The sequence below is a fragment of the Phalangium opilio genome, unplaced genomic scaffold, assembly GCF_054372755.1.
Source record: "Phalangium opilio isolate 3A_F unplaced genomic scaffold, DU_Popi_V2 ptg000209l_1, whole genome shotgun sequence".
NCBI classification, from domain to species: Eukaryota; Metazoa; Arthropoda; class Arachnida; order Opiliones; family Phalangiidae; genus Phalangium; species Phalangium opilio.
Window position 1 is genome coordinate 9,167,376 of NW_028324217.1, and position 27,164 is coordinate 9,194,539.

At 35.3% G+C, this 27,164-nt stretch overlaps 3 protein-coding genes across 3 annotated transcripts; all 3 read left to right on the forward strand.

The window, feature by feature from the left end:
• Positions 1-2,486: 2,486 nt before the first annotated feature.
• On the forward strand, positions 2,487-10,280 carry LOC149618993 (uncharacterized). Its single transcript, XM_089854290.1, has 7 exons — positions 2,487-2,881; positions 5,415-5,576; positions 6,962-7,109; positions 7,317-7,528; positions 8,784-9,064; positions 9,879-10,131; positions 10,191-10,280. The coding sequence occupies exons 1-6, from the start codon at positions 2,771-2,773 to the stop codon at positions 10,081-10,083; spliced, it is 1,119 nt and encodes a 372-aa protein (XP_089710416.1). The 5' UTR covers positions 2,487-2,770; the 3' UTR covers positions 10,084-10,131; positions 10,191-10,280.
• A 921-nt stretch (positions 10,281-11,201) lies between these two features.
• LOC149618994 (uncharacterized) lies at positions 11,202-15,962 on the forward strand. The gene is made up of 9 exons (XM_089854289.1): positions 11,202-11,338; positions 11,445-11,484; positions 11,548-11,624; positions 11,694-11,760; positions 11,827-11,988; positions 12,061-12,232; positions 12,313-12,533; positions 12,595-12,893; positions 12,966-15,962. The coding sequence occupies exons 1-9, from the start codon at positions 11,265-11,267 to the stop codon at positions 13,195-13,197; spliced, it is 1,344 nt and encodes a 447-aa protein (XP_089710415.1). The 5' UTR covers positions 11,202-11,264; the 3' UTR covers positions 13,198-15,962.
• Positions 15,963-18,736: 2,774 nt separating this feature from the next.
• Positions 18,737-21,314, forward strand: LOC149618995 (uncharacterized). The gene is made up of 2 exons (XM_089854789.1): positions 18,737-19,010; positions 19,873-21,314. The coding sequence occupies exon 2, from the start codon at positions 20,169-20,171 to the stop codon at positions 20,784-20,786; it is 618 nt and encodes a 205-aa protein (XP_089710915.1). The 5' UTR covers positions 18,737-19,010; positions 19,873-20,168; the 3' UTR covers positions 20,787-21,314.
• The last annotated feature ends 5,850 nt before the right edge of the window (positions 21,315-27,164 follow it).

The following is a 27,164-nucleotide window of genomic DNA, read 5'->3' on the forward strand; positions in this document are numbered from 1 at the left end:
TAGACAAACAACAAGAATGCCCCGTGTGTTTCGTTGATGGTCATTGCTGAAAGTTGTTTCGTATGTTTTTTCCAAACATCTCCACGAATTTCGTCTCGGGAACCAAATATATTTCGGATATTTTCCGGGAGTCGTTGACCCCGGCCCACGAGCACGGTACGCGTAATCGACACATTAACTTTAATCCCAAGTGAGAATCAATTCCTTCTGCGTAAAAAGATCAGCGTGAACGGTGCCAAGTTAAGGAACTCTATTGACAGACCGATAAAAACAGCAAACCTTGGAAAAGTTCAAACTAGGCCTGGATCTAGAGAAATTTATTCTAACACAGAATCCCAATCAAACGTAAAACAATTTATTTATTTCTAAGAAAATTGTACAATAATAATTTACAAAAAAAATCAGAAGGTTATTTCCTTAAATTACAAATTAAAAAAACTTTTAATCAAAATTGATTACAAGATTTTACAAATTATTTAACAGGCTTAGAATCTCGATCATCTTCTGAAACTTTGAATCTATTTAAATAAAATTATGGAACCTTTTGGTAAATATACTTAATGATTTTAATCCAAATTTTATAAAATATGATTGTCACGACATTACATTTTCCCTTTATCATCAAAGATATACAATTATAATATTGAAATATTTGATCTATTAGCATTTAATATTCGTAGCCCTTTTTGTCGCGTCATTGAAACATGAAAGATCGTGGTCACACGTTTTTAATTTATCTGCGGCGAAACTGACCTAAGGCGAAGGCGTCTATTTAATCCATTACTCCATGACTTAATGGTATTATGTACTTGACCATGACTTAATAATATGTTAGCTCCCTAACATATTATTAACTCATGACTTGACTGACTATTGAGTTTTAAAGAGTTTAGATAATTTTATGTACTCGCGACGGCTAAATCTAGTTCTCTTTTGAGTTCTCCGTCTATTGGTGGTCATATATCAGGCAATATTGACGCGTCCAATAAACTAACGGTAGTAAAATATTGAAGGCCATTTTGTTACATAGAGCTGTGTTTATATAGATCGGTTTATTGAATAAGCCACCAGATTTGAACTGAAACATAATAACATTTGAAGTTGCGTACCGTTCGGTTTAGTCTATGAATAATAAATAAAGTTTCGACCACTATTTTAGTTGACCTAGTTTTCTTCCAGACTTCTAATTGTGACCATATAAGCGCGACATTGCATTTTATTTTTCATTTCCTAAAAAGGTACCCTATATATCTGTGTTTGCTATAAAGTTTATCAACGCGTAGTGCTAAACTTCGCACTTTTACTATATATTCCATCCAAAAATATGTTTCGGTACAAAATTGAATAACCCACTTACACGCTGGTGTTCTTTTAAGATGAATAAATGAGCCGACAGACGTAATAAATGGTGTCAATTACGTTAACTCCAATGCTTAGGTAGCAGATACGAGTGCAATTTATTCAAAATTCCAGTGATTATTAAAATAGGTGGAAGTTAAAGCACTAGATTATGAAAGCCCTCTCCTTTTCAAATTGATAAATAACATTGTACGTTTACGCAATTCAACTTTCTCTATATTGTCTAGTGCACTTTACCCTTGTTTTTAGCTCGAAAGCGAATTGGCAAAACAGAAGAAACAGTACAATTGACTACTTATAAACTGTATACCTTATATCAAAGGTGTAATTATGAACAATAAAACTAAAAATTTACAACGTGAAAAACATTGCGACACAAATCAATATGCATGGGAACCTTTTCTCGTGTCTTGATTTTCATAAAAGGACATAAACAGAAAACGTGCCCACAATATTGCCAAGAACCCATTTTCGATCTGAGTAGTATCAGAAGTGGTATGATACTAGAAGTATTGAGCTAACCAAATTCTTCACTCGGCATTAGTGAAAAGACTTGATAAAACACAAACGGTTGGCCCTCTAGTGGCGGTTTCAAAATTTTTGCCTCCAAAACGTGAGACGCTCGCGGTGGTAGACGGCCGAACTAGATTCAAGGAGCCGCGTTCGTGTTCGGCCGCTTTAGGTTAAGGGGAAGGGGGTAGGAAATGTTTTTGGAACTCGACCAATTTTTTTCTCAGTAGCGATGGAAGCGGCATAAAATCCTCAAATTTGTTCACTAGAGCCCTTCACTTCTAGTCTCATACCACTTCTGGTAGTATATAAGGCTTCCAATGAAGGCACTGAAGCCTATTATAACTCTTAACGTTCTCATATCTTAAATGAGTTCGTGATAATGAACATATCTTACTGTCACGCGAATAAAGTTAACGTATAATTGAGCTTGGTAGTCTATTTCGATAAAAAAACACAGCTGCCAGCAGACATATATGGATTAGTCATTAACTTTGGTAAAGTCAATATATAAATAGGTACTCCACTTTACTTTATGAAAACTTCTGCGCGTTAGTATTATTTGATGTGGAAAATACATATAGTGTGCCGTTCTTTCACACCCAATTAAAGATTCCAATAGTTCGTCTTTATCCCATTCTTAACTTCTTCAAATATCTGTCAACGATAAATGGGATTGAGGGCAGCAGCAACGGAGGTAATGAAAAACCACTCAAGCACTATTCAATTGAAGTTCAACGTAGTTCAACGTTATTTAAAACGACATTCGCAGTTTCTTTCAGTTTTAGAAAAGGATGAGGAAGTAACTGGCTTTTATTCGGTTCTTTACAAAGCACTTCGTTCAAAACTTAACGAGACGTAAAAGACGCCATAGCAACGCTTTATTAATATTACCAATATAATGGAAATTCTGTCTTTCAGTTTCGATGTCACTTTCATAGGTAACCTGGAATATGGCGAGCTTTATTCCGATAAAAATGGATCTGGGGTTCTTGGATCACTTATTCGCAATGTTAGTCAAACCTTATCATTTATCTAATGAAATAAGCCAAAAGCCACAAAAGCACACTTTTAGACGAAAAAACGAGAACAACGACATATTCTACAGGGGTGGTCTGACACCCACCCGTAACATTACCCGAAAAAATCGCACTCCCATAGCAAAAGCATTATTTTTTGTGGTCAACTCCATTCAATAACTTAACAAATCACGCAAAAAAGATTTCAGTATTAGCTAGGTGGTGAGTTGGGTATGGTATGTTAGTTTTGTATGTGTTAACGATGAATAATTTGTTTTCTAACTCGCTAAGGTAATGTGCCAGATGGTCCAACGGTCGGGGTACAGTCAATAAGTTATGGGTACGCGCTTACTCAAAGAATTATATAGCTAAAACTCACTATTTTAAATCAATATTTAAGCAAACCACAAACACTCACAGATCATAATCTTAAATGCTTCTTAGCGGAGCCTCCGAAATGAACTAGACCCATGCGTGTAGTGAAGCGATAACATTTTTTTAACTAATTTAGTTCGCCGTGTTTTCCCGCTTGGTGGCGCTTTTAGTACCAGCCTCATGACCCCGTCGACTGCTACAATATTAGGGCAAGATATAGACGTAGAGCGGTGAAGCCGAGGTCGCGGATAGTTAAAAAATGTTTTAGAAAATTTCTGAAGACCTTTATTAAACAATTATTCCAAAGAAGTAAAGGATAAAAAAGGTTAAGGTTAAAAAAATGAAAGGTTATGAAGGGGTAAAAAAATCCTCTAATGGTATATGAAAACCGTGAATTAGCAACTTCAAGAAGTTTTGTTTTACTAAAAAAACAACGATGTTAAAATCTCATAATTAGTTTTTTGGTCCATACAATCTAACCAAAAGATTCAATAAAAAGTGAATAGCCCCTAAAAAATTACGTTAATTTAAGGGTGAAACCTTTCTCTTTCATAAAAGTTTTATAATAGGCTCCTAAAATATCAACGATAATTTATGGAAGACCCCGGTCGCAACGGTGATAAAAGCGCCACCTCGTACACACAAAGGAAAGGGTAAAAACATTTCCTCTATGAAACTGGATATTTCCCCACGTAAAAATCGACACGCATGGGCCTAGTTCATTTCGGAGGCTCCGTTCTTAGTTTTGCACACTCGTAGCTAGAGAAACTATTGCCACTATAGATTTATTATTGGGTAAGAAACGTTTTCGACAGCAACTGTAATTAAATAACGCCAACCAAGCTTTTATGTATGTGAGTGCCCTTTTAGGCTGAAAATTAATCTCTTATTTTAGCCACAACGCCCGCAGTCCCTATTCCCACGGGAAACCCTAAATCAGAGTATAAACAAAATACTTTGACTATATACACTTCCCAATAAATCGGCTTCGATACAGCTGCCCATCAAATTAAGCAAAACTTGAGTGTTGTAACAATATAACCAAATTAATTCTTTCACAGTATCAATATACTTACTTCCCAATACTACCAAGAGCTGGACCCTAACCAGGGACCGTAATAACTTGATTTTCGCCTACACAAAGCCATGAAAGCCGCTGTTAACTCATACAAAGGTGCCATTGGCTTTTCTATCACAATACGAGCTCGAAGGTGGTAGCGGATCTTATCTTAATTCGTTTCTTGCCAAACTTGTTTTTCGTGTATTCTCCACAGTCCACAGACAACGCACCATGATCGTAAAAGCTTGTCTTTTTATTAGATAACCACACACAGCGAAGATACGTTCCGGTTTATTTTAAAATTAACAAGTAATTACTCAAGGTGTGCCATTGGAAGTTTCGTTAAGAAAAAATAAGTCGAAGTATTTTATTTTAATTAATGTTCAGTATGGCAAAACGTTTCTCACTGTACAAAGTCACTTTAAAACATTAGAACGTTCAAAGCAATTTTGAATAATTTTCGTAGTGGTTAAAAAAGAGAAAAAACTTGTGCGTCCAAACTAATTATGTTCAAAACAGTTGGTTTTTTAAAGGAAAACAGTTCAATTCAAGTTAAATGAATTACCAATATTTGTTTCAAGTGACAATGTAATGCTCAGCTTAGAAAAAAATTTGATATAGGAAAGTCAAAAAGAATGACAATGTTTTGGCATTTTCAGTTTTTCTTTAACTAAAGCAGGGTTATCGTTACAATCATGTTTCAAGTTCTTTCTATTAACGCCTTGGAACTCCAAAGAGGTTTTGCTTATAGTTGTGTTTCTAATATTGTATTCTACTCAAAATGTTTCATAGTGGACATTTTTTTAAATAAAAATTGAAACCAAATGCCAGCCGACTTAAATATTAGATATGAAAGTGTTCCCACTCCCACCCGCCTCCGGTTTCTTTTCAGGGACAATATTCCCAAAGCAACCCAAAGTCAAATTGTTTACTTAACCCAACTCCAACCCCGACCAAAAATGAGGGAGTCTCTTGGATTTCCAGCTATAGTTGGAGTTCTGCCAAAGCCTTTTCAGTCCTCTAATTCATTGACATCCCGACGTTCATTCGAAAAGGTTGCGATAAAATGATAGTAATTTGTTTCATTTCAGGAATCTCAATTTAGTATTATGCCACATTTTTTAAACAAGAAATCGGTAGACTGGTTAGACTATACAACAACTATTAAAAGCGTGGACTTCCGTTTCGTTTCTGGATCTCCGAACCATTTCACTAAAAACTACTTTGAATCAATAAAGTCGTTTCAAAAATCAGTTAAGTTTATTCAGAAGTGAGATGAGACGATAAGTGAAGGGCTCTAGCATTGGTAGTAGATCCTGGCACTACTAAATTTGAGGATTTTATGCCGCTTCCCACGCGCTAAAACTAGGGAGAGAACAAGGCGACCCAAGGGCTCGTAATAGTAGCCACATCGTACGAGTGAATAGCCCCTCTATACCTACCCTAATGAGTGGATAACCCCTCTATACCTTACCTAACCTACTGTGATTGTTCAATCCTTTACTCCTCAATTCGAACTAGGAAACGATAAAAATGTACCGCGCACACACGACAATTTAAACGAACGTCAACAACAACGAAAAATTATTAATTATAATAAGAAATTACTAAATAATTGTTAAAAGAAGTTAAAAAAATATTCCGCAATATCTTAGCACCAAAAAAATAAACGTCTCTTCGTTTTGAAGCTTTTACAAGAATGAAAGGAAAGGAATGCTGCCCCAAGCTAGTACCTTCTTTTAAAACTCTTCTCGATTTATGGAGAAACGACGTAACTTCTAGTAATAAACACCACCTTTCCAAATATAACGTCGGTATACAGTTCCTTTTGCTTTTTAAAAATCCCCCTCGATTTCTTTGAATTTTAAAATCGGGGGGTGAGATGAAAAGCGTGAAACCCTTATTGTTGACGGGTGACAGGAATTTTAAAGGGAGTATTAAACCTTCCATTTAAATTAAGCCAATACTAAATTCCTCTCTCTCTCTCTAGCTTTAAATTATGGAGCAAACGTAAACCACATTTCACAAAGCTTAACCTTACCTGTACAATTAAATGTATGCTTGCACTTACTATTATAATCCCCATCCTTTTAAAATACACGAACGAAAAATATCACCTCACCACAATTCTCCCACATTCACTCTCCCTTCAATGTCGAACGAAACGTTTTATACTGCCAATAAAATAACCATTTCTTCGGTTAGCTCTGACTAACTATTTCTTTGGGTAACTCTGACCACATTCCAAATCGCGAAAAACTACTACGACCACCATGACCACCACCACCACTCCCACAGGCTCGCGGGACAAACTAATAGCCTCATCGTATATATACGATGTGGCTAAAAATTGGTCGAGTTCCAAAAACATTTCCTACCCCCTTCCCCTCAACCTAAAGCCGCAGAACACGGACGCCGCTGCTTGAATCTAGTTCGGCCGTCTACCACCGCGCGTCTCACGGTTTGGAGGGGAAATTCTGAAACCGCCACCAGAGGGCCAACCGTTGGTGGGTTATCAAGAATATTCACTTTCGCCGAGTGAAGAATTTGGTTAGCTCAGTACTTCTGGTCTTATCTCACTTCTGGTTTATTGAATATCAGAGAAAGTCAGTGAGAGCTTTAATATTATTATTTAAAGGTGTGGATATTGACGTTGCTGGTTTTACCCTTCGTATCTTCTGTCTGGTTCATACTAACTGCTTTACGTTCGAAGCACATAGTGAAGTCAACTAGAATATCAATTCAAAATGCATTTTTTGAGTCTTACGCTTCGCTAATGAACAAAGGTAAAGTTTAGTAAAGTTCACCAAAGATTATTAAAAGAATAATCTTAAAATGTATTTGAAAAGTTTTAGTTTTATATATTCTACAATTAAAATGTTTCATTTAAAATTTGTAATGATCGATTTAAAGGCTACTGCCTCGTTAAATATAACTAAATATTGAAGAAACTAGAAGTTGGGAAGTTTGACTTCGGATGTTTAATATTCTAGGAATAAACATTGAGAAGTATCTCTACGCTCGGGTATTATGGATCTTCTGGATAATTTCTTGTTTTATATTGACTTCATCGTTCACTGGTGTTATGTTTGCTAAGCTAGCAAAGCCGGATACTCCCTTTCGATACGAAAAATTAGAGGATATTTTTGTGTGGCCTATTGAGTTGTTCTTAATCAAAAACACTCCACCCTACGAAGATTTGGAGGTAAATAATGGTCATAACCATTAGATTAAGTTAAAAATGGTACAGTACAAACCTATTTGCAATAAAAGACATCGAGTAGAAATATTATACGCGTATTCGCATATTAAAGTTAAAAGTATCTGCATTCTGCCATTAAGTGTGAGTGAATACTCCGTTCCATTTATTCCATAAATTGCTTTCCCCCACTCTATTCGGGAAAGTAGGGCCTTCATACAACCGGGCTGCCAGGCCTTATGTGCGGTTTCTGATAGGAAACCGATCTATATGATTATAAGCACTGAGCGCATTTAGTCTTAGAGCTCGGCATTATCTATCCATGTTCCACGTTATTTTATCTTTAGCCATACTCGAAAATTATCCATAGATCTTACATGTTAAATCGTATTATAATCCACAACTTTGTTTATAAATAATCGGTTATCCACCAATTTGTGGATAATGGATAGAAAATGCCTAGCTCTATTTAGTCTTGTCTTTTAAAGTTGCGAAACGGCAAGCTGAAACTTCACTTAAGCGGTTAACCCTTGGCTAAATTTTTCCAAACAAAACCGTCTGCTACTGCCGATAGCCGAAACGCGGTGCACGTTACAGGGCTGCCGGACTAACAAAATGTAAAATCCACAAAATAGCGAAATCTTGACTAGTCCATTTAGATATTTTTATTTGGTCTTCGTCGACTATTACGGTTTTTCTACCCCCATTAATGGAACGGTGTATTGGTCAGACAACGACTTTTTACTCGATTTCTTCTAAGAAAATCGCATCAATATCATTATCATCAGAAGTAATATAAGGGGACCAGAAGTTAAGTGCTCTAGCATTGGCACTAGTGAACAAGTTTGAGGATTTTATGTCGCTTTCATCGCGCCAGCACTAGAGAGAAAAATATTGGTTGAGATCCAAAAACATTTCCTACCCCCATCATCTCAACCTAAAGCCGCGGAACACGTACGCGGGTGCTTGAATCTAGTTTGGCCCTCTACCGCCACGAGCGTCTCACGTTTTGGAGGGAAAATTCAGAAACCGCTACAAGAGGGCCAACCGTTGGTGTGTTATCAAGAATATTCATTTTCGCCAAGTGAAGAATTTGGTTAGCTCGATACTTCTTGTCCCTTATTTTACTTCTGTTATCATTAATAAAAAAATGTCCTTTAACTGCCCTAATAAAACCGGCCCTGTAGAATTTCCACTAGCCAACCGGTTTTACTGCAAGTCTTACAAAACCCCGCGAGTTCTGTACTTCTTTGACTTCCAGGCATCGAGACTACCTTTGAAAATGAGAGCTTGGAGGAAAGTACAAGATGAAGAATCTGCTTTGGTCTACGGCGATGTTAACGTTATGGATAGTTTTGATGGTATTAGAACGGGAAAAATAGTAACCCTAATGACTCACGATGCTGTATATATTGCCATAACTTTGATGTGTGGGGACATCACAGACGTCTATATTTCTAAAGAGTCGTTTTTGTCAACAATGATGGTGGTTTTAATGAGAAAGGACTTGGCTGATCACCATAAGAAAGTCATAAAAGCAGTGTAAGTGTTGTAAATAAATCTGCTATCCTAGGATAGTTACTTTTAAATTCGACTACCATGCAATTCCGATATAGTTTTAATAAATTCATTTTACATTTGAAAATCGAAAATACTTTGTAAACTTAATATAAAAAATGTCGATAAACTGTATGATGATATTATAGCCGTGATGTAACTATGGATACAGGAGAACATAATTACCGTATCGTAAAAAAATATCAAACCGTACATTTAAAGCATGGTTTTCACTTGGCGTAAATCACGACTTTTCTCCCGACGTCAAGCGACAACCGAAAAAAAACATAGTCGCTGGACAGAAATTACGTTGAGTGTGGCGATATTAGCTTTCTATTTTTTCGGCCGCATTCAACGTTAACGCTCTACGCGAGCCAATCAGCAATAAGCTAGAGTCGTGACGTCATTTTCGACCACGCGTGTTCGGTTATTGAAGGTTTATTGAAGAGGTTAGGAACGATACATATATGTATAATATTAGAAACAAAGATTGCAATGATGAAAGACAATAGATGGGCCGCAATTAGTGCAGTGTTCAGTTTATCTGTTAAGCCTTGGTTCCTTTATTTGCGGGAACTACGCTAAGTGAAAACTATATAACGCTGGGCGACAACGTAAAAAGCAAATCTGACGTGTGACGTCCAGCTGCAAAGTAGTTTTTTTCGGTCAAGTGAAAACCATGCTTAAGATGATATAATTTCAATCGCAAAATTAATGATTGATTTTTACACTACTGTCCTTTTTATGGTTACTAGATGTAAAGCTTCTACTCGAAACATTGAACCGTATTTTTTTTCAGCGCCTACCAATTGATGGAAAGCAACCTACTATTGTCCAAAATGCAAACAATGAGCAGCATTGGGAAAATTTGCATAATTGAAACGGAAAAAGAAAAGGACATACCAATTTCTTTGGACAAAATATATTTTATCTTCATATTTACTATTTTTAATTTATGCGTTGCTTCTCTTTGCATTGTCTTAGAATTGTTTATAGGGAGTTAGTGACGGAGCAAATATGCACTTTGAATTTAGAAAGCCAAGAGTGAGAAGGTGAAATTTAAAAAATGAAATTTTCTCTTTCCAATAATGGTTTTTTAAATTTCTCATAGACTCCGAAGAGTATTCTTCAGTGTCCAGCAGCCAAAGCAAGCAGTTTTAAACCAATTTGATATATAATTTTTGATGCGTCTTTAATAAACATTAAAATTAAATGTATAAATTTAACTATATGAAACTAAATACGATAAGAAAGGTGAAGATTTTTCTTTAAGGTGGATTATAGATTATGTAAAATTAGTATTCCTCCTGTATATTACAAATATATGCTAAAGTATCGATGTTTTGAAATTACGGCAGCTTTTGCTGGTAAAGTTAAAGTGACGTCAAAATTTGTCAGAGGTTCAAATATTTCACACTTGTCGTCATGTCAATGTAAGACTCATAATATAGGTTAATTATTGTATAAGTTTATTAGGACGTAAACTTTGACAGTTGGTAAAGAGCTTGTTTTGACCATAAAAGAATTGACAAATGAAAGTTTCTAAAGAAATTGTTTAGAAATTTTTTTCATAAGCACCGTCCAAATAGCTCAGTTTAATTTGGTTTTCTTTTTACCAAAAATTAAAATATTTTCTCTAAAAAGGGTAAAAAATCGATAAACATTGTAATGGGGTTTAATCATTCGTCTAAAAAATTTCTGAATCGGTTCATTGTTATTAGTTTAGAGAATTTGTAAAATTTAAAATCAGATCGAGGCTATTGTGTTCTTTGAGAGCCAAAACCCTTTATTTATAAAACTGGTTCGTCAGAATATGCCTTGAAGGAACTGCGCAGTTGGAAACCGCTTTTCATAACATTTGTATTGTCTTGAAGTTCTCGCTTTTAGCAAATATTTGCAAACATGAAACTTGCATTTGGATCTAAAGTTATGTGCGTGTTTAAAGACTAGAAGAAGGCCAGATCGTTCATATGAAATCGAATAAAGTTAACAAGAAAGCCAAACTTTCCAGTGACGTGTGTAGAATATGAGATGAAAATTTAACGTTACGCAATGTATCCCGCAGGTGAACTTTAATACGATCGTTAAGTAAACAGTTAATATTTGCCAGAGACATTTTTGTCTCGAAATTCTTATTCCTTAAGTTGAGTTCCACGTAAAATCGTTTTTTGGCAACCGAATAGCCATGACCTGTGAGAATTTTTTTGGGATGAATTTCACTAAAGTTAACAACAGCGAAAATCTCGTCTTTAAATACAAGTAATAGAAGATACTTGCTTTAATTCTTAAATTGTTTTGACTGTGTAGTTTATTCCCAAAGATTTTACAAATAAAAAACATTTTTTTTTTTTTTTTCATTTTTCAGGGCAGCAAAGCTCGGAAGTATTCGCGTTATAGGATGCGAGGTAATTTAAAAATAACTCAAATTGAGCAATTGGGGTATTAAAGTGAAAAAATCTGTGTCTTAGGAACTTCTAGAGCTAGAATCATTATCGCAGTTGTTCAAGTTAATGGTTGAGCATTACCTCAAATTGTTTAACTTTAAGTAAGGGGTGGTTCATACTGACTTAAAATAGTTTAAGAGACCATACATAATGCGTGTAATTTATCTCAGAATGGATTTCGTTCCTATTTCTTATGCTCAAATGTTTACAAATGGAAGCTCCATTATTCAAATGCAGGTATATAATATTAGGGAAAACACTTCGTCCCATCATGAGTAAGAGAATTTTCATTATCTATTCAAGAATGTGTCGGGTGTTATATTTCCCGTGGAACTATCGGACATTGCGAAGGACGATTTTTGGTACCATTCGGCAGTATTCATGACGTCAGAGCTCCTGTTATTGACTGGGCCACCCGCTGAAGTGGAAAAATATTCCATGTCTTTCCTGACTCTCGATACTGCGGTAAGAATTTCGACTCCTCACAAAATATGTGGCGAATGCTTTAACCTTCGAAAAAATCAATTTATTTTTTAGGTTTCATGTCTCCTTCTTTTGTGTATCTTCGTTCTACCGCTCCTGGCGAAGCTTTCCGTATTTGTCACGGACACGGGTCAGCGAAGGCGTAAAGAGCAAACATCTATTCGTCGAATATTTCGAAAATATTGTAATTTGTCATGGGACTTCGTTTCCACATTTTTCTTCGAGCGTAAGTACCACCAACTGTAGACTTATATCATTTTGATTCTAGTATATATAGCTACACACTAATTTAAAGTTGTGATTCAGCCTTTCTTCGGGTTCCAAAATGCATTTCATGGAGGATCACAATCGGTTCGTGGTTGATAGCTATTTCAATCATATCAATATTCATGGGATCCACATTGAAAACGGAACTGTACTCAACCGAACTCGTATTGATCGACAGTCTAGAAAGCTTCAGCAAATACACCAACGCAAAAATTCGATTAAGCTCTACCGATAACGCCGCCGGATTTTTTAAGGAATGGGTAAGCTATATGTTTTCGCTGGTTAAAGGAGCCTTACATTTCTGTCTTGGTATTACCATAGCAAAAGTCCATCATGGATAGTCAACCGGAATTGTCCCTGGCTTCGAGAGTTGAATATATGGATGTAATGGACCTCATGGACCTTGAAAAGTACCACGACGTATTCTTGGGACGAGCTGGAATCTTTGTCCCACAGTTTTACCTTGAAAATATTATGCCAATTCTTCTAGAAAGCGACGCAGATTTGAGAAAATTTACCTTTTATTTCAACACAGAGCGAATCAAAAATCTCCTGTTCAGCTTTCCTATCAGTAGCGAAACAAAAAAGTGTCCCGAGTTTATAGAGCAAATGAGTCTTGGGTAAGGCATATGAATTTTTTGTTCGGATAGCATGCAGTTTACCTTTTTCACAAGTACTTTAAATTTATTTAGATTGTACTTGGCTGCCGAGACGAAATACGTGGATTACTTATTTTTCAAAAACAATTTCTACATTTCGAGAGCTGTTTGGAAAAAGCCCACGAAACAACTTTCAGCAATGACTATTAACGAAACACACGGGACATTCTTGTTGCTTGTCTACGGTTTGGGAATTGCCACAGCCACTTTCATCACAGAAGCAATCATCAAATTAATCTCTAGCTTCAACTTAACACGCTTTTAATAAGGCCTCGCTATTTAAGGTAATCAATTAATTTACAAGTTGGGAAACCAAATTAAACCTCTCCGAGTCGAGACGCAAGTAAGAGGTTTTTCTTAAATAATTAAATAAATATAATTAAATATTAATTATTTTAATAGTCAGTAATTTAGCTTAATTCTAGATAAGTCGTTTTAAGAAACTTTATTCCTAAAATCATATCAAACATAGCTATTGTAAACGTTTGAATTCTAGCGTATGCCTCTTTAACATTTTTTGGAAATTTAGGGTATATACGGCGATTGATTCGCAGTGAATGATAAGAAAAAACCGCAATCGCGTAAACCTTGGGTGAATATCCTTTCAAAATTAATGCAAAATTTCATGATAAAATATTTTGGACAATTGGAAATTTGATGAAAAAACTAAAATGAGTATTCTATTCAAATAACCAGAAGTGAGATGAGACTAGAAGTACTAAGCTAACCAAATTCTTCACTTGGCGAAAGTGAATATTCTTGATAACACACCAACGGTTGGCCCTCTAGTGGCGGTTTCAGAATTTCCCCTCCAAAACGTGAGACGATCGCGGTGGTAGACGGCCGAACTAGATTCAAGCACCCGCGTCCGTGTTTCGCCGCTTTAGGTTGAGTGGAAGGGGATAAGAAAATTTTTTGGAACTCGACCAATTTTTTTCTCTCTAGCGTAGGCGCGATTGAAGCGGCGTAAAATCCTCAAATTTGTTCACTAATGCCAGGATCTATTACCAATGCTAGAGCCCTTCACTTCTAGTCTCATCTCACTTCTGAAATAACTGATGTTTATAATCATAACTTTAAACTGAACAATTTTCAATATGTGGGACTTCAGTCATTCTATTTTGTTCCTAGTCTTTGTCCACTAAGACAGTTTTTTTATTAATATCGGTTCGTTCAGTCTTTGTTTGTTGAGAAGGTATTGTGTTTTTAAAATCTGCACATAGCATAAGCATAGAAAAAGGGAGTTTCTTAACCTTAGCCCAGTAAGACATTTATTTATAAAGTTACGATACTTTTAAGCTAAAACGTTAATATTTATCCTAATTTATTATTAAGATTGAATTCAATTATGTATATAGAAAGAAATTAAATAATTAAAAGCACAGTAAGTAAAGGTACCTTCGCAAGCAAGCGGAAACGGCTATACAAAATCTGAAATTGTTATGTTACTTTCTAGTATCAGGGATTGATTTAATTTTAGAAGTAGGGATGTAGAACGATTAGTATTTACTTCAGACCGACTCATAGCCTAGTATGGAACCCCTCCCTCCAACACGTAACGAAAAGTTTAAATTATCTTATTGGCTCACTCTAACTACGTTTTGATGACGTTGCTGACGGGCAAGGGGATCCAGGACTTTGACGCGAGCCCAATGTACCCTGTTCTCCATTCCTACTTCTATAATTAAATCTAGTATCGAGTTCAGCTTTCTTGTTCAGAATAGGAAACCAATTTCTGATTGTTATAAACACCTTTCGCAAAGCGGCGTTAAAATTATTCCAGAGGGTTTAAAGTAGGCTTATGTTTAATTGCCAAAAAAATTAAAAAAAAAACCCCACCTCATATAACTTGTTATTTATCGTGTTGCAACTTCTGTCATTTAATTCCAGATATAATCTGTTATTTCCCTACACAGAAAAAAAGTGTTGAGAAACTAAACACATGCCTAAATACGAAAATGTAGCATTTTTTTTATCATGTTTAAAAATACTCATGTTTAACTAGGAATGGTGTTTTGGTTTGCAACACTGCATGTTTAGGTTCACAATATGTTGTTCGCTTGTCTTGTCTAGTATTTAAACATGTTTAAGGTAGTGAATGTCATGTTAATATATTATAATGCTCAGTATCCAGACATGCTTACACTATTATATGCCTAGTAGTATAAGATGTTTTCGGGTTTATATGTTTAGGATTTAAACATGACTGAAGGTTTAGAATTTTAGTTTTAATGATATTTGCAGGTATATCTTCAAATCTTTTGATGGGTGTTACGATGTGCGTCGGTTTAAATGCATAGGTTCAAATAACTCTTGCGTTGATTTCAGTAAAATGCGCGCCGCTTCTCGTTGGGAAAACCTAAATTTCCCTTATACTCCAACTTAGCTTTATATTTAAACAAATCTAGCCGACCTATTTCAAATGCACATCAAAAAATCTTGTTTATTCAATAATGTCGAACCATCATTTTAAAAATATATTTTCCACAAAATGTTCGTAAAGAAAGTCCTTTTCTCAATATAAAATGAAAGTAATTGTTGCAATTTTGTGAATATAGCCAATATAAGTCGAAAACCGCCGAAACTGGCTATGACAAATCGACATGGTAGTGTTTAAATAACTTCAAGGTGCAGCTTGTATAGAATGTTAGAAAAAAAAGGCGTACCATAAGTCTTTGGAGCGTGCCAACAGGAAAAAGCACGAAGAATTACAGTAACCAAAGACGATATAGAACTTTCAGGGCTAATTTTAAATATATTTGAAGTTTCTTCAAGTAAAGCTGCGCGGATTGGGTTTCAACAAGAACTTACTGGGAACGGCATTTACCTATATAATAACCGTTATTTTCTACGCTTCATATTAACCTATAGATCCATTAGTAACCTCAATTTGTAAATTAAAAAATTCAAGGAAAAATTTAGTAAATTTTCGAAATTAAATAATTTGTTTATCATAATTATGTCCTTTAAAATTTGAAAGGTATGAAAACTACTTCAATTTCTAATAGAGAGCAGATTATCCCTTTTCTCGCAAAGTCAAATTTAATTCGTTTAATCAAAATAATTCTATTAATATCACGATATTATAATATTAAAAAACAATATATTTGCTTATATTTAACCACTATATAGCATTAAGTGTCAACAGTTTAATCATAAATTTTCCCGATTTAAATAAAAAGAGTGTTAACTTAATCATTTGAGTGACCCTCTCTACTTTTTAATGGTTTTTCTAAAATATTATTATTATCCATAAAATAAAGATTTAAAAAATTTAAACCATATACTAAGGTATCAAAAACATGATATATTAAATAACACCTGGCAAGCGTTTATGTTTAGCTTAGTGTTAAGATTATTCGATGTTTATCTTTTAAACGTGCTAAAATAAGAGGTGTTTCTATTTGGAATACATTTTAATGATCCTTAGGGAAACAGAGGTATAATTAATCATCAACATTGAAACAATAAAAATCACTTCACACCAATGTTTAACTTTAAACCATGTTTAGATGCTGATAACATAAACACCTTTTTTCTGTGTACATGCATCCGTGGTGAGCGAATCTGTGAGTTTTGAGAAATTTGGCGTTCCATTTTTCTTGGATAAATATAATTTATTCACTAGTCAAGCAAACTTTCCGAATATTTGAAGAATATGTAAATATATAAAGTAGGAGGAGCTAATTGAAAAATATAACAAATCGTCCCTAGAGACTTTTTTAGTCTGGAGTAATGACGATCGCGCTCAGAATCCTAAGATCATGGATCTTATAGGATACCTTGAAAACAAATTTCCTCACGCGCATTCTTTATCCACCGTTCCACGGCTCAACAATAAATCACGAGACTCACGTCACGTAAAAAAGTTCATCAAGACCAAATACTTTATATAATCACCTGTTCAAAGTGACAAGATTTCAAAAACATTCTAGTAAAATTTCCCATATTCGACTAAACTTTCTAATATTCGACTAAACTTTCTAATATTCGACAAAACTTTGCTATGATCGACCAAAATTCCCATATCTTTCAACTAAGATTCTGGAATATTTTAGGAATCCTAAGTTTAATTCCAAACTTTTCAAAGCAATTTGAAAACTTTTGAAGAATATGACGTTTTAAAACTTGATTTCACAGGTGATCAGACCCACGGATGTCTTTATTGTCTTCCTATTAATACCTTCAAGCTTATCTGCGTTGTTTTATTTTGCCTACTAATAATAATACCATCCACGCGATATTTTAATCCCCTCGGTTTTTGCGAAAATAGCAATCTTGGATTATTAAGCAACCCAAGGCAAATTTAAGTAATAGAAAGTGTGGCAATAAAGAGAGACGTAAGATGGTGATTCGTATTCAAACTTTATTTTTCAATAAAATTATCCCGGAAAATAGTCGACCCTTAAAGGGAGGGTGAAGTGGAAAACAAAGTGATTTTTTATCGATTCTTCTACTAATTAATACCAATCTGCATAGTGAAACATCGAAGAAATAACACTGAATGATTTTTAAAGTACCTATTTATTTTTGAAAGTACTATTAGTTTGAAATTTCGTGGATAGTTTTAAATAAGTACCTCTGACCAATAGCGTAACTCTTGTCAGTTTTGATAGCAGTGCAGGTTGCGTCTAGCCCAAGATTCAATAAAATCGAGATCAAGTCGTCTCGGTTATTGTCGATGATCATCTTAATAGCATCCCAGTCTCGTAACATGTGACTGTTCTCTGATGGTCTGGAAGCTATCAGTTGGACCATTTCTTCGCTATCCCTATATACCGCTTCCTAGAGAAAGCGGCGATGAGGCTGACTGAATATCGGTATTACTGGTAATCTTTCCATGCATATCTTGGCTTCCTCAAATCGTTTCGTCCTAACCTTGTTATTAAATTCTAGTGCATTTTTATAATTATTTGCTAAGTTGAAAAATATCAGAGTATCCTTATCAAGCATTTGTTTTAAACGCTATTTAGGTCCGTTTCGTTATAACGTTCAATTGCATCAAAACATTCGGAAGTCGCGTACATTTTATGTCGAATCTTAACAGTTTTTGACTCTAATGCATCGCCCACGTGTTCTTCTACGTAACTAATAAAAGTTTCCCGCCAATCCGGGTTACAGATATTTCCGGTTAAATATAACCATTGAACTTTTTTTGGTGATTCTCCAATTTTTTCAAGCAGATAATTCAGGAGTTCCTTGCTGTTCGAATCATTAATCTTTAAGGCAAGCGTGGAAGGTGTTTGATCATAATAATTCGGAACGCTTAAAAAATAGACTAAGATTTCGGCTGTAGGTTTGTTTAAACAACAATCCACGATATAGGCCAGGACAGATAGGCTAAAAAAGGGCTTGACCTAGAACATTTGAACATAAAGATGAAAATTGGTACATGTGTTGTTTTTGACCCAACAAAAAATATACTAAAAGTCCCCTGCTGTAGAGTGCGAGCTTTCGCCGCCATCTTGGAAAATGGCCGCCGGGAATGCCAGCATCAATGTATTCCACATTCTTCTTCAAAAATTATGAAAACTGGTACACATTATGACTGAGACCACATGAGCATCATAGAAAAATTTTACAGCTCTGTGTTTGATAGTTTGGTCGCCATACTGGAAAATGGCCGCCGTGAATGCTAGGTACAGTTTATTTCATTATGTTGTTGGAAAATTATGAAAACTTATGTTATAGATATTATAATGAAAGCTGTGTGAACCTCATAGTAAAATATTGAAGCCATTCATGAGATATTTTGACCGCCATGTTGGAAAATGGCCGCCGGGAATGTCATTTAGATACAAGGTTACTCTAGAAAAATACACTATTAGGTTGGAGCATTCCCGCTTCTTTAAAAACAGCAAAATCCTGGTTTTACGAAGGGGGGGTGGATAGACTTCATTTCCCGATTTATGACGTCAAACGTGGGCAAGCAACAAGAGTCGCGTTCTCTTTCCCTCTCTCCCCGAGTCCCCGAAGCTGAAGCTTTATTTTTCGTTTGGCCGAGGGTTGAAGAGTCGAACGGTTGCCGACAAGACAAGGCCCGCCATTTGTGTATGGTTTTTTTTTAATTTCTCAGCGGTAAGTTCATTTTATGTTTCAAATATACCATTATTAAAACTAAGGTTATCGAGAATGTTTATAATCCGAAGAGGGGGTTATAATGTACTCTGCTGATAGGGTAGACAAAACCGTAAGAATTGCCCCTGCTCTTCCAAACTTAATAAATCATATACCAAATGAAAGCTTACGCTTCCTCTATTCATTGCACACCATTATAGTGAGCGCAAACAATAATTAACATTAAAAAACTAATTATATATATAGCAGTGCCAAAGGCTTTGCCGGGACTCGCTGTGATAATACGCGCAGCGGCGCCGCACTTAACCAAACCAAACCAAACCTAACCTTTGTGTAAATTATGTAAAAATAAAATAATTTACGCGGAATGAATTTTGTTAAAATTAGTAAAAAATTACCTTAAATCATAAATTTTAGGTTAGGTTTGAGGAAGGCGTAAGCTTTCATTTGGTATATGATTTATTAAGTTTGGAAGAGCAGGGGCTATTCTTGAATTTTGCCACTGGAATTTAAATGAGCGGCTAAATGTGCGCCGTTTTGTTATTATCAAGTTAAATCAACTGAATAAATTTCCCCCTTTTCCAAAATTGTATGTTTTACTTCAATATATTGCTACATTTTCTAAATAATTGCTAGTTAGCTTGTTTATTGCCACCTTTTTCAAAATATTGTTATTTTAGTTTCTATCTATCCTAAAAAGAGGCGCACTTTTAGCTACTCGTGAATTTAACAGCAGAATGTACAGTATAATCTATCTTTAATGCACGATCAAGTAAACGCAAACAGTTTATGTTATTTCTTTCTTTTGATAATATCAGGTAATATAGTAATTTAATTAATTTATTTATTTATTTTTGCAAAGGTGACTGTGATAAAACTATTATTATGCCTGGAATGTGCTGCTGCGTGCCAGGATGTAAAAATGGAATTGCAAAAACGAAAAGTAAAGGCGTATCTTATCATTGTTTTCCATAGGATGAAAATGTTCAAAATCTTTGGCTCCTAAAATGTTCGTGTTCAGTTTCAAATTTCAAAACTCAAAGAATATGTTCAGATCATTTCACTGCCGATGATTATGAAGACAATAGGCTTAAAGCTGAACTTCTCAAAATTAAAACCCGCAAGTATTTAAAGAAAACAGCGGTTCCTAGTCAAAATATGCCAGAATGTCAATCCATAATGGAAACAAATTCTGACAAAACTCTGTCACGCATTGATATTCTTGAAACAAGTGAAAATGAGAACTTAAACCCTTGCGCATCACCCCCCAAAAAGAGTATTAAATTGGGTTGCTTACAATCATCAAAACCAAAAGAAATTGGAGAGTTTGAAGAAGGGGGAATGGAATATCTATCTGGTTGGGTAGCTAGGAAATACTATGAGAAATATCCCGATTTAGATCTGAAATGCGAAAGTAATTTTACATTTGAGCACAATTACAGTTTACCATCATGGGTTTCGCAACTGTCTCTTAACCACTTAGTGAAACCAAGTACGGAATTTTTAAATGAAGCTAAGATCTATGAATCTTTTTTTCTTGTGGCACACGAAAATGAAATGGTTAATAAGGGTTTAAGTAATGAAAGGGGAATAGTTCAATCTGTTGTTGAGAAAATCATGAGAGATGGAGCGTGTTTATATCCCTCTGATGTTATTCATTCATATATACGAATGAGAACTATCATAAGGATGAACTATTTAAATCAATTACACCAAGAAGAATTAAAAGAAAAAAATAGAGCAAGAGCTAAAAAAATTAAAAAAATATTAACATGAGTTATTTTTCTTATTTTGAAAAACGGGTAAAACAAGTCGATAGAAATGATAAATTACTGTGATTATTTTTCATTTGTATAAGCTACACTTTAAAATTGATAAAAATCTATGTGATGTTCAAAATTGATAAAAATGTATGTGATGTTCAAAATTGATAAAAATGTATGTGATGTTCAAAATTGATAAAAATGTATGTGATGTTCAAAATTGATAAAAATGTATGTGATGTTCAAAATTGATAAAAATCTATGTGATGTTCAAAATTGATAAAAATGTATGTGATGTTCAAAATTGATAAAAATGTATGTGATGTTCAAAATTGATAAAAATGTATGTGATGTTCAAAATTGATAAAAATGTATGTGATGTTCAAAATTGATAAAAATCTATGTGATGATTATAAATTTTTGGTTAAACTCTTAAACGTTTCTATTTTAAGGAAATGACTGTAATTTCAATTTGTTTAAAATTAATAAATAAGTGATTAGTGATACTTGGAACATTCATCTTCCATCTTTGAGAAAAATACCTAATTTTTGAATATTATAATTCCCTTAAACCCTATATTTTTTAACCTGTCCTAAATTATTTAATTAATTATTATTTTAATTAAGTTCCTCTTTTCAAAGTAAAGTACAATTTATATATTTTTTTGAGATTTTTCTACGTAGTTTAAGCCAAAATAGTATTATATTTGAGAATTTTTATTCCTATATTGACCTGTAAAAACACAATTTTCTCCTATAAAATCCTATTCTTCCTTCACATTTTCTTCTTCTTAGTTATACAGTGAGAATGATGTTCCTTAATCCGTATATACCCGTTTTATTTAAATCCGTATTAAATTTAGTGACATCATATTATGAAGAATAGTGTGTATTTTTCTCGACAAACCTCGACTATGAAGAACTAAACCAGTATTTTCTTATTATGCATCTGACAGACATGTTCTTGGAAAAATAAGCCTCCCAAAAAATGCGAGTCTATACGAACTTGGCCCACGTTTGACGTCACCTCCATGGAAAAAATTTCTCTCCAGGCGCGATCCAAAAAATCTCAAAAACTCGTTCTTAGCATGCGCCCCCCTTGATTTAGATACAGTATACTTTTCAAAAACTATGAAAATTGGTAGATGTATTGTTGAAGGCCGTCTAAACATCATACTTGAATATTGAAGACGTGCTGCTGATGCTGATTGTTTGGACGCCATCTTGGAAAATGACTGCGTGAAATGCCAAATATATTACAGATATATAAATTTTTTCGATATTTCTTTACTGAGTAGATGATTTTCATGAACGTATTAAACACCATAAAAATAACTATTTCCAAGTCTAAGTTTTCGACCCCATCTTTAAAAATGGTCACTGAAAGATTACTATCCTAAAATCTGAAACAAAGAAAAGCAAAGCTATATCTGAAGCAGGAATCAGAGTGGTGTGAATGGGTCTTTGAGTTTAGCGATAGCGAACCCATCCCCACTGTTCGGGATTAAATCGTTTCCTAGCTCTTGTTGACTTTTCATTAAGAACTCTCAATGTACTTGTAAGATGTTGATTATCTGTCATTACTTTAAACCCCGCCTTATCATAACCACATCCAGTTACAGCATGTAAATGAAAAAATTGTTCTCTGAACCTTTTTTCTCAAATGTCTCGATTTGACATTCTCTTCTTGGTGTGGTTTGGTTTCAGATTTAAGACTGAAAACTTTTATATTCGGGTGTCATAGTGTAGCAAAAGAACCAATACATTCCGCTCCTACAATGGCTAGGAAACTATTTAAAGCGCGAAGAATGGGGATGGGTTCGCGATCCCGAATCCTAAGTCCCATTCACGCCACTCAAGACCAAAGGTTACTGCGGAGTCTCTTGTGTAAAGAACTGTGGATGTAGACGATCCAAATTAGTTTCTCAGCATTGCGTGGACATTGTCGCTGTACTAGCTGTGATGGATCAGAGCAAAAGGCTTTCTTGTGGCGGAGGGGGCCCGAGTTCGGTGTGCCGGTTCGGGAGTTGCTTGGGTTCGCTCTTGGTTCAGACCGTTCCTTGCCCCGTTCGCTGAAGGTTTTGCGCGGCCGCTTTGCCCCCGCCCAGGTGTTGCCTTAATTGGCTCAACCCGCTATTGGCAACCCTCTGAGGGTCGCGGATACATTGTTTCGGTCGTGTGGCACTGATGTGCTTGGAGGGAAATCCTCCGTCCCCTCGAGCCTCCTGTTGCCTTAATCCTTCCCTGTCACCAACCACCTTCTGGCTGGGCTCGCCGCTGACGGTGTCCAGCTTCTTTCATCTGCTCAAGGGGCGTTTGTCGGGTCCGCTGGCCGATCCCGTGTGCCTTGACGGCGTTTCCGCAGGTTCAATTTGGAATATGATGAGCCCCAGCTAGGTGCTGCGCCTAATCAAGGCCTCGGACATGCAATTATTGTGAAATAAATTCAGGCTGACGAGATGAATATGAACGAACTGTTAGAGATTTGTCTTAAATCTAATCTTTAACAACACGAGAATGTATAAACCCCCATATGAAATTATATACCCTAATGAACATGTTTTGAGAATTACAGCTTTGAATAACTTTTCTTTCTCTCAGAATTTAGGGTTATAATTTTCCAGTGGCCATTTTTAAAGATGGCGTCGATATTATCGGTTTGGAGATGGCTATTTTTTGGTGTTTATTACGTTAATGAAAATCATCTACTCAATCTAGGAATTTCGAAAAGATTTATATGTTTGAAGTATATTTAGTATTTCACACAGTCATTTTCCAAGATGGCGCCCAAACTATAAGTAGCACGTCTTCAATATTCAATTATGATGTTTAGACGGTCTTCAACATAATTATTACCGATTTTCATAATTTTTGAAGAAGATACTGTATCTAAATGACATTCCCAGGGGCCATTTTCCAACATGGCGGCCAAACTATCTGATGAATGGCTTCAGTATTTTACTATGAGGTTTACACAGCATTGATTATAATATCTTTTAATTTTCATCATTTTCCAACAACATGGTGAAATATACTGTACCTAACATTCACGGCGGCCATTTTCCAATATGGCGACGGAACTATCAAACACTGAGTTGCAAAATTTTTCTATGATGCTCATGTGGTCTCAGTCATAATGTGTACCTATTTTCATAATTTTTGAAGAAGAATGTGGAATACATTGTAGCTGGCATTCCCGGCGGCCATTTTCCAAGATGGCGGCTAAAGCTCGCGCTCTACAGCAGGGGACTTTTAGTATATTTTTTGTTGGGTCGAAAATAACACATGTACCAATTTTCATCTTTATGTTCAAATGTTCTAGGTCAAACCCTAAAAGTCCTGGGCTAATAAACCTAAATACGTTTATAAGACCCTCTTCTATAGCTACGTGGAGAGCGAGGTTTTCACAAACTTTACACAAAGAGGTAGTTTTTTCGAAATTGCCTCTTAACAGTTTTGAAAATGCGAGACTGAAACGCTGAACCACGGATCTGTAATCTATCAAGTTCTTTAAACATTCATTGAAAAATACACGAACAAAATGAAACGCATCGAGGGGCTATTCACTCTGATATCTGTACTTCTTTTAATGGGTATTTGGTTTTACCACTGTTAAAGGATGCGCATCCTCACTGAAGTAAAAAAATCAGTAAAAATTTTAAAAAAGTAGCGCATCGAGGGGCTATTTACTCATATTTTCTGTACTCCTGTTAAGTATGGTACGATGTGGCTGCTATTACGAGCCCTTGGGTCGTCCTTGTTTTTTAAATCACTGAAGTTAGGAGGCAATCTTGCCCTTGGTTTTTACCTCTCCAAGTGAACAATGCTTGTCGCGCTTTGACTATCGAACATATTTTCTAAACTTAAATAAAATTGAAATGTTAACTGTTGTGGTAAACGTTGTTCATAGTTGTTCTGGACTTTTGGTAATAATCGATAAGCACCTTAGCCCTTGACGCCAGAAAACCTAGTTTAATCAAAGCTCGCGATACTTGATGAGTCTCGCTCTTCGGCACGATCGATATGAAAATGTTTGTTAAAAATATCATAAGTTTATAAGATATGTTCCATAATTATGACCCTTCCTATACTTCGTAATGCTAAAGACTTACTAGTTCGAGAACGACAAGCGAGAATTGACTACACTCGGTTTTGCTGTTCATTTTCCTATTTAGTTTGTACTAAGCCTTTGACAGCTCCTCAACACGAGAATCTATGACGTTTTACCTACGTCACTTCATGACAAGCTCTCAGTACCCAGTGACAAACTTATGGAACATATCTTATGAACTTATGAGAATGTAAATGCTTTATAATGACTATTAAAATGAGCCAAGTCTAGCATATAATTAAGGCTCATAAGCAAAGACCGTAAAATAGGCTTTCGATCCACGCGCAAAACTATTCCTCTAAAGTAAAACGGTAAGTATATGCTTTTAAATGAAAGACCCTACATTAATGCAGGCATTTACAATATTTATCATCTTACAGGTGCACTTTATTAAATATTTTAGTATTGATAACACACGGTGGTTAAAACTCCGTAACTGGAAAATGAGACTTTTCGCCACAACTTGGGGTTTGTAGTTGGAATACGTCAGTACAGTTACGTTTTCATTCGTTGTTTTGTTTGAAAGTAACAAGAAAAATTGGTTATATCAAGGTCTTATTTTTTCGTATAACAATCGATCTTTGAAAACTGAGAAGCCATGAATTGTGAGAATTTATTTGGGATGAATTTCACCAAAGTTTATAACAGCGAAAATCTCTTCTACAAATACAAGTAATAGAAGTTCCTTGAGAAAGTGGTTTGTTTGGTTGTTTGCTCTATATGCACGATCACAATTGCTACCGAAGTTCTTCTATCTTTGTTGTTTTAAATAAGAAACTGCTACTTCATGGAATTCGTTACAATTAGGTTTATTTACAAACTAAAACTTGTGTGCAACGTTTTTTTATTTAAATTTTTTTTTTTAATTTTTCTCTATTTGGTTAAACATTAAATCCTCCCCACCCGTTTATGTTTACTGCACCTTGATCCAAATTTAAATTTCCTCTATCTATATTTATATAAATCAAAGTCCTGACTGACTGACAAACTGACTAATAATCAACGCCCAGCCCAAACCGCTTGCACTAGAAGGCTGAAAATTTGCAAGAACGTTACTCATATGTAGTAGGCACGTACCAAGAAATATTTTTCCAATCCGACGCCATCTTAATAAATGGCGCCCAGAAATGTAAAAAATCTTCTCTATTCAACAAAGTCCGCGCGTTTCAACCGATTTCGCAAATATTTAGTTCACTGCTTTCCTTTAACCTATAGACGGGCTGAATGGTCTTTCGGGTTCGATTTGTTGGCATCTTTTCAAATGGCAGCCAGAAATTTAAAAACCCTTCTTTACGGAATAATGTCCGCGTGAAAAGTAATAAAAAATGTCCCGACGGGCTGACGGGCAACGCTGAATGCCTTCGCTCCTAAGGTGCTACAAAAATATTAGTCACCAGTAAAATCTACCCATTCTTTATAGCATTTTTATGGAAGTTCTTATTACACGCGAGCGACGCCGCGGGTAACAGCTAGTCCCTAATAAATACTGATTCTTTAAAACATATCTTGTACCAGTTTGTATCCTGACATAAAACCCGTGTTGAATCCCAATCAATTTGAGAATCGTTTTATGTGTGTCGCCAATCCGTTGACCAACTTCCAGGGGTGAAATCAGTAACACCATTAAAATATTTATATAAGTGATTTTGATGATTTGCACATGGCATGGGCCCTCGAACCCCTACCAGTGATCTCTGTACAGAATATCCAATTTAAGATCTGTAACATTTTAGCTATATCATTTGCCCATTAATTAAACATAGTTTTTATTGAAGTTAAAGTTGTAAAAACGTCAGAATCTAGCAGATATTTCATAGGGGTGGGGGTCAAATCTATTTAATGTTAAGTGTCAACGTAGATAGAACACTCTTCATGATTTTATGTCCTGGCTTAAAGAGACGGTGAAGTGAAAAATCAAGTGATTTTTTACCGATTCTTCCACTAATTATAAGACTAATCTGCATATATAGTGAAACATTCAAGAAATATCTCCGAATGATTTTAAAATTCAAATTAGGTTCAGATTTAAGGATAATTTGAAATAAGGACCTCTGACCATTCGCAAAACGCCCTGATTTCCTTTTAACAAAATTCTAGTTGCATGCTCTACATCTCGCGCCACAATTGTCACATCACGCCCAAATTTTATCAAATCTCGCGATAAATTTCATTTGGCATGGAGCGTGCCACGAGAATTTTGTTAACAAGGAGGCAGGGCGTTATGCGCTAGGCCGGAGGTCCTTAATTCAAACGTTGCCTACGTTAATCAAGGCCTGTGCG